This window comes from Perna viridis, chromosome 8 (genome assembly GCF_037379345.1).
Source record: "Perna viridis isolate PV_CMFRI_1.1 ecotype Kerala chromosome 8, ASM3737934v1, whole genome shotgun sequence".
Classification (NCBI taxonomy): Eukaryota; Metazoa; Mollusca; class Bivalvia; order Mytilida; family Mytilidae; genus Perna; species Perna viridis.
This window is the reverse complement of record NC_142452.1, coordinates 35,432,381-35,440,940: the sequence shown is the minus strand read 5'-3', so window position 1 is coordinate 35,440,940 and position 8,560 is coordinate 35,432,381. Positions and strand designations below refer to the sequence as shown.

Genomic DNA, 8,560 nt, shown 5'->3' with positions numbered 1-8,560 from the left:
TTCCTTATTTTTGATTTCATTTTTTAACTTGTTTTGTTTCTGTTTGTTTTGTTTTGTTTCTTTTTTTCTTAACGGAGAAAGGGGTTGCAGGAAAACCACACATGCTTTGATTATTTTCTTACTCATTTAAGGTTGACTTACTTTTTTATAGCCTTTTTTACTACTACATTAAGACATACGATCCATGCCAATTATATTCCATCTTCTTTTTGTTGGTGTACTCTGTTCCAGTTTTGTCCATATCAATATCAATATATATATTTATGCCAACCTCCTTCAACTGACCAAAGGCGTGCAAAAACCAACGCTTATGAAAATTGCGAAATTTTTACTGAAATCGTAAAAATTTGTAGACACATCAAACATGAATAAAATCACAACATGAAATATTTACATTCTATATATACATCTGACAACATAATATAAGCTTGGCCTAAAAAGGGGTTAAAAATTCCCCCATGACAATAAAGTAAAATACAGACAAAATTATATAAAACATCAATATGCACAGGTGATGAATGGGGATGAGGGCGGGTAAATATACAAATGCGGTGTGAAAATCGTAAATCGATCCTCCTTTCTCTTACACAAGTTAGAGTGGTTAACAGATGATATTTATAACTGACCAATCATAGAGGATTCCAATGAGGCTCCAAAGGGGAGACTCAATGAATACTAGCAGTCATGAAAAAAGTTTGCATCCGTTTGCATAAAGTTTGTTATTAAAATAACTTGTATTTATGCCAACCTCCTTCAACTGACCAAAGGCGTACAAAAACCAACGCTTATGAAAATTGCGAACTTTTTACTGAAATCGTAAAAATTTGTAGACACATCAAACATGAATAAAATCACAACATGAAATATTTACATTCTATATATACATCTGACAACATAAGCTTGGCCTAAAAAGGGGTTAAAAATTCCCACATAGACAGCCTTTGAAATTTTAATTCAAAACAATTTAAATACAAATGCTGTCTTACCCCATAAAGGCCAAGCATTGGCAAACAATCAAGAAACCTGACCAAAAAAAAAAAAAAAAAAACACAATCAATTCTTTTTTGCTGAACATGAATGATATGAATGTACATATAAAAAGTTTGTATTAATTCCAACAAGTAATGCAAACAAAATTAATGTTCTTCAATATTATGTAAAATAAGCATAGTGACAGTGATAGAACTAACGGCCCAAGCAGTTAGTCATCTAATCTGTGACCTTAATTACATGGACATGCAAAAATTGAATCAAGTCACAAAAACCATAAAAAATATCTATTATTAAGTGGTTTCCCTCCGGCCCAAGCAAGAGGCGTATTGTAATGTTTTGAAAAGGCAAATAATTTACATACAAAAGACTTTCAATAAAATACAAAATCATTAGTTGAACAACCAGCCCAAGCAGGTTGTTATGGTGAAGTAGTTAATATGTAAGAAATGTACAAGTGGACACCCTTGCAAATGTGTATGAATTTTTTATGTTAAGCGACTGAAGCTCTAATGTACTTATGAAATGCATAAGATTTCCAACGACCCATGGCACGGATTCTCGCATCTGAAAGTCCTTGCAAAGCTGCTGCATTTGCAGCCCCAATACGAAAACTGTGACCTTTATATCTACTGCTATCCAAACCACACAATCCCAAGCATTTATGGAGAATAGAATCGAAATAAGACCTAGGAACTGCTTTCTGATCTTGAAAACAATACAATGGACCAGGTTTATCTCCTCTTAGTTGTAAGAATTCAACCAAACTCTCTACGGCGGAAAAACATGCTGTGCCATGGGAAAATAGTACAACTTTTGTCTCACCTTTGACATTGTGCTTAAAATTATTAAAACTAACTTGAACGTCATTAATCTTCCCAGATTTAGAAATAAAGGTAATATCTTTCAATTGAAGCACATGAGAATTTGGCACACTAGGGACGGTAACAAGTTTCTCCTACTCGTGGAAAGGCTGAGAAAGCAAATAGAAACATTGATTTGATCATAGCTTGTTTGTAAGAAGAAATTGATAGAAATGGGACCATTTGAACCATTTTATTCAAGACTGGTATAGTAATGGGTAGCCTAGAATCAATCTTGCCAACTAACCTTTGACCTGTAAGTAATTTTTCAATTAAAAAAGACTTAGTAGTGTTAGGCATTGAAAGCATATTATGTACATATGCAATGGCTGATAAATATGTTGAAATAGTACTAGGTGAAAAACCCCTTTTTATACAAATAAGCAACAAAAAGAGATATGTAAACCTCTACTATAGGCAAGTCAATGGTAGTACCCAAAAGCTCTTGGCAAAAATCATCAAACGCCAGCCAAGCTCGGTGATAAGTGGCCCGAGTCGAAGGGGCTAAAGATGCGTTAGTCAGTAGGTCAATGTATTCCAGAAGTTCTCTGGCAAAAAGTTGTCTGGGACGGAGCATGGAACCGTGTTGGCTTGGTCTGCTAATCTTAAAAACTGGTCCACCTGCAAACGAGAAAGCAAGTCTGCCAAAATGTTATTTTTACCAGGGATGTGCTTGGCTCGAAACATAATGTTGTGTTGTAAGCATTTCAAGACCATGAATCTAACCATTTTCATAACCCTTGTGTCTTGGGAAGTCTGTTTATTAATAACAGCAACCAAAGCTTCATTGTCAGTAAAGAATAACAGTGAATGGTTTTGCCATAGAGGAGCCCAGACTTCTAAAGCAAGAATAATAGGGTAAAATTCCAGTATCATAATGTTAATTGAACGCCAGCTACTTGGAAAAGGCCCATAAAACCATCTAGGCCCATAAATACCTGAAAACCCTTTTGACTGAGCAGCATCTGTATGCAATTGGAGTGCCTGACTAGACAAGAAGGATTCATTCAAAAACATCGAAATGCCATTAAAATTATCTAAGAAATGCAGCCATAAAAACATATCTTGCTTGGATTCCTTTGATAAAAATACATGGGATTGATAGCTTGGTAAATTCATGGTTAAATTAATCAACCGACGTAAGAATGCTCAACCTGGTTGAATAACTGAACAAGCAAAATTAAGGACACCAATGAACGATTGTAACTCTTTTAAAGTACAACATTTCACGCCCAAAAATTTTTTTGATCAAAGTTCTACACTTGTCAAGTTTATCTTTTGGTAACCGGGTTTCTTGTCTTGGAACGTCAATTGTAATACCTACAAATTCCATAAGCTGAGCAGGCATTTCAATTTTTTCTGCCGACAAAGGAACTCCAATATCTTCACACAAAGAAACAAAAGCTTTCAATTTGGATAAAGCATCAGTGAAAGATTTTTCAATAATAAGAAAGTCATCAAGAATATGAACCATGCCCAAAACACCCAGTTTAACTTTAGCAATCCATTCTATTGCTGAACTAAATTGCTCAAAAATCTTGCAGCTTGTTCTACAACCCATGGGCAAGCATCTATCATAATAGAACTGTCCATCCCATTTGAAACCAAGTAAATCATAGTCAAGAGGAGAGACTGGTAGAATTCTAAAAGGTGAACGGATATCCGTCTTACATAAGAAAACTTCACAATTGAAAGACTTAATGATTTGTAAAGCTTCATTAATACCAGCATACTGGACTGCAGCAGCTTCATCGGAAATACCAGCATTGACAGAGTCATTTGTCTTATCAGGATAAGACAAATGGTGTATTAACCTCCAAGAACCCAACTTCTTAGGCACAAGACCAAGAGGGGAAATTCGTAAATTGACAAAAGGCTTAGTAGCAAAGGGTCCCTTAACTCAATCTCTTTGCCCAATTTTTCTTGAACTACAGAAGGGTTGTCCTTTGTTGATTTTAGATTAGAGCAATCAAATGACTGCCTGATGCCTTGATGTTCCAAACGAAATCCCTGTTTAAAGCCTTGCAATAAAAAACAATTTTTTTGTCTATCATACCCTTGCAAATAGTGTGCTAAACGATCTACCAAAACTGGTGTAGATAAGTCAGTTTGCCTGTTGTTTGGCATGGGTAAGACGTTGAGACAGGTTTGTGTTTTTTGTTTTGTTGGCAGATGAGTCGTTTGTTGTATGGACTGTGGAATGATGTCCTGACGAGCGTCCACTTGTACATTTGTATCTTGGGTGACCTTGGTTGCAGTTTCCACAGAAGTGGGCATAACCACAAAATCCGTCACATGCCCGCCCCTCCTTGAATTTATGGCAAGTTTTTGGAGGGGCGGCCCATGGAAAGGGCTTGTTATTAGAGTGTACTCCCTTTTTCTGATGCGGAGAAGCAACTGCCCTATTGAAATGAGTCTGTTTATACAAGGCCCTGGTGTGCAAAATTTGATCAACAAAACTCCAAGATAAGCTCGGGTCATTTTGCAGCATCTGCCTACAATTCTGGTCATAGAAGTACCAGTCACCACCGTCCTTCTGAATTTGCCTGATTAGGTCCATATAAATAACCAAGTCCTCGGCTAGGTTCAAATTGTCAGGATTGGCTCGACGTAGAACTGATGCAAATATGGAAAAAGCATCAGTCCAAGACTCAATTGTCAAATATTTTCGCTTCTTGTTAGAAGCTAGTCCCACCCTTCTGTTTTGTGCTTGGAAGTGAAATTCATTTTCAGAAGGACGGTGGTCAGTTAAAATATTTGACATTTCTATAAATTCTTTTGCGACAATCTTTTCCTGTAATTTCAAGTTAATTTTTGTGTACAATGGACGACCAATTGGTTTGTAAGCATTTACATGATTAGCCGACCTTGATGCCAAATCGGTAGCAGAAATTGAAATCGCCTGGTCTGACCGTACAGGCTCACTCAGCTGACTGATATTACTGCTTGTATTAGCAGTATAATTATTTTCAGAGTCCACAATGTTATTAGCCTGAATGTGAGTGGCACTACCAGAATGGACAGCATGTTGGCTGCCTGAAGGGCCTGCTATCTGTGCATCGCCACTGCCTGTGGCTGCAGGAAAGATACCTTCCTTTCGTAAATTGTTTATAACTTTCTGGGTGACAGCCTCAGTCAGAGCATCTGTTGCGGCTTCATTGTCTGCCAAGCGTTTCCGTTTTCCACCTTTCTTAGACATGTTATGCTAAAAAGAATGAAATCAATACAGCATTAAGCATATGTTACTTCAAAGGAATATATGGACTTATTCACTAAGCACGTGAAGTAAATGCCGCAGCCCAAATACATGGCACTGACAATAAATAGTTCATGCAGTCCAAATACATGGCACTGACAATAAATACATGCAGCCCAAATACATTGCACTGACAGATAAAACTTGTAGCCTAAATACATGGCACTGACAATAAAAAATACTTGCAGCCAAAATACATGACACTGAAAATAAATAATATTGGCAATTTGGCAATCCAAATACATGGTGCTGAATATAATCAATATTTGCAGCCTAAATACATGGCATTGACAATAAATACAGCTTTAAAACTCGCAGCTCAAATACATGGCACTGACAATAAATAATAATTGCAGTCCAAAAGACATAACACTGACTGTAAATAATACGTGGCATTCCAAATACATGGCACTGACAATAAATAAGAATTGCGGTTCAAATACCCGCCACTGACAAAAAAAAACAAAATAATACAATGTATGCACAGCCCAAATACATGGCACTGATCATAAATACATACATGTATGTATTAGTATTGTCATATATGCTGTCTTTCATTTTGTTTTTTTTTTTTAACGACACAGCACTTGAATAAATATTATCAGTGAACAAGTCAGGCAAGTCCTTGAACCGTCATAAATAGAAACATGTGTAAACAATGGATGTGACTATAACCATAGTCTTCTTATTTAGAACACCACATACCTGTTTATCAAAAAAAAACACAAGATAACTGTGTATTCAAGTGAAAGTCAAGGTAAAGAAAATATCAGACTGTGACACAAGAAACTGAAAAGAAAGAGAATCAAATTATTTGTACAGTAAAGCAACTACAGGTGTAAGTTGCCGTGGCACAATGTACATATAAGGTTGATGCATCACTGCATGTTTGTAGCTTCTTATGTACAATTGGTTTTTAACGAGTTATTGTAAGAGGTATACGCACATCTACCTACATGTATAAATATGCATATTTGTAATAACTGGACATAAGTATGCATCTCTCGTCAATTTATATATTGTATGAGAGCAAGACTGTATGCATAAATAGAATGTTAAACAATAGAAACATATATGAGTTGTGTGTATTATATGCACTGAAATACCCAATGTACAAGTATAATCATTGCAAGTAAAACATACCTGATTAGCCACTACTGTAAAAAGCCAGGTGCCTTAACATTCAAAAGGCACATAATAAAACTATACAAGCTGTACAGTACATTGAACCATGTAGAATGATGTACACTAAAAGATACATGTATCAAGCTCAACGAAAAAACAGCTACACCAAGATGGACTGAAAAAGAGCAAGCAAACAAGTATTAAAACTATAGTTGGAAAAGCATTGGATAAAAACAAGGATAACCCAATAGAATTAAATATAGAAATATGAAATAAAATGTAATGGTACGTACAGGTAAAGCATGCAAAATTGAAAGCCGAATACTCCGGTAGAACTTTTTCTGTCCAATGAATGATAAATGTGTCCCGTCCCGTAGAAAAATCGGCAACGGACTATGTGTCAAACGAAGATGTTTTCAAAACAAGAAAAAGCAGTCTGAAGTATGCTCCAACATTACAGAAATCATGTTGTTCATTATATTGCGGCGAAACTCATAAAGTTCAGCACTTATATTTCGTGGTGAAAGTCGAGGAAAGAGTTCACACGTGACTACCGCTGTAACTGAACGAAATTGTCCTATTTTCTCGCTGAAATCCACGATTCTACAAGCTATAGTCTCTGGACCTACGTTCGTTTCGCAAACGTCATTGTAAAATAACCACATCAGGCCGAAACTCTTCGAGCTTCTCACGCAAACGAAAATCGTGTAACAAACTAGCCACAGTTGCGCCTCCAACTCCATAATACTGTACCACACATTGATCCAGATTTAAATTAGAATGCAAGTCATGTCGTTCGTGAACATCGTTCTGTAAACGGCGAATAAAACTATGTCCAATTATTAAAACTTTCGTCCTTGATCCCATAATGAAAATCCAATGTTTGTAAACAAACCCACGCACAAGAAAATTTCAAAATGGCGGATATTGATTTACGATTATTCTGTAAATAAAAGCAATTCCAGATAAACTGCCTCGAAATCTATCCACACAATACCTGTAAAAGTGATCCAGATATCCAATCTTCATAATATCCACTGATTATAGACATTAAATATACAAATGCGGTGTGAAAATCGTAAATCGATCCTCCTTACTCTTACACAAGTTAGCGTGGTTAACAGATGATATTTATAACTGACCAATCGTAGAAGATTCCAATGAGGCTCCAAAGGGGAGACTCAACTTTTACTTCTAATAAGGCTCCAAACGGGAGACTCTATGAATACTAGCAGTCATGATAAAAGTTTGCATCCGTTGTTATTAAAATAACTTGTATATATATATAAAGTCTAAAGGAATCTGCCAACCAGCAAACTTAATGTGTATCGGATCGTGCAGTCATGACGATGCAGCACAAACAAAAATAATTATATAAGTCTAAAGGATTGTACAACGATACCGATAAAGATGCTAACACACTATCATAAGTTATATAATGAGCAAAATTTTCAGTCAACAAATGACCTTCTTCAGTGCCTTAAATAAACATGTTATTTTGTTTATTTAAGGCACTGAAGAAGGTCATTTGTTGACTGAAAATTTTGCCCATTATATACTTTATTATAGTGTGTTAACATCTTTATCGTTCATGCAGTTGTTATATCATCAAAATGTATCCTAGGATGGTGGTTGTGGTGTTAGTTGTAGAGATGGAGCTTCAAAAATGTAAAAAAAAAATGTTAGTATTCCTACTCTGGAAATATCTATAGCTACTGATCCTTAATTTAATGATAATTTCAAATGCATAATTTACGACTCAATCAATGATTCGTAGATTCAAAAAGTTTTCCTCGGAAAGAGTAATAGCATTTTGTTATAATCACGTTTGCTATTATCCATAAACTACTTCAACTTTTATTCAGTTGTTATGTTTATCATGATAATATTGTTGAAAAATATATTTATTTGGTAAAACAAATTATTATAACAAACATTGCAAAAATCTTTGGACTTACTCCTTTTACTGGGTATACAATAAAACCCCTGCAACGTAACCTGATGGAAAATTAAAGAAAAAAGTATGTTTCAAATACCTGGAATTGGGTCTTTGCTGCATTTTAAGTGCGCCCATTGTATCAGGTGTTTCTATAAAAAAAGAAACATTTTGACACCAGAAAAATAGAAATAAAAGTTTTACGAGATTATAATCATATGAATATATATATATGAAAACTGCAGATATGAACAAGTATACAAAGGTACTCCATATTGTCCTCGGGAATCAATGGTTGTATGAGAAGTGATACTTTATGATTCATTGTTAAGTTGAGTTGGAACGTCTGATTTCCTGACTGCAAAATTTTTGAAAGTTGAATTTTAAAAA

General features: G+C 35.3%; 1 protein-coding gene and 1 pseudogene across 2 annotated transcripts; both read right to left on the bottom strand.

Annotated features, from left to right (window-relative positions):
* Positions 1 to 315: 315 nt before the first annotated feature.
* Positions 316 to 4,845, bottom strand: LOC148610340 (uncharacterized; annotated as a pseudogene). Its single transcript, XR_015914802.1, has 2 exons — positions 4,721 to 4,845; positions 316 to 2,474 (listed from the first exon to the last, which is right to left on the bottom strand). The product of XR_015914802.1 is annotated as an uncharacterized LOC148610340 (transcript).
* Positions 3,748 to 7,378, bottom strand: LOC148610339 (uncharacterized). The gene is made up of 4 exons (XM_088542818.1): positions 6,528 to 7,378; positions 6,253 to 6,409; positions 5,815 to 5,898; positions 3,748 to 5,058 (listed from the first exon to the last, which is right to left on the bottom strand). The coding sequence occupies exon 4, from the start codon at positions 5,050 to 5,052 to the stop codon at positions 3,958 to 3,960; it is 1,095 nt and encodes a 364-aa protein (XP_088398944.1). The 5' UTR covers positions 5,053 to 5,058; positions 5,815 to 5,898; positions 6,253 to 6,409; positions 6,528 to 7,378; the 3' UTR covers positions 3,748 to 3,957.
* Positions 7,379 to 8,560: the final 1,182 nt, after the last annotated feature.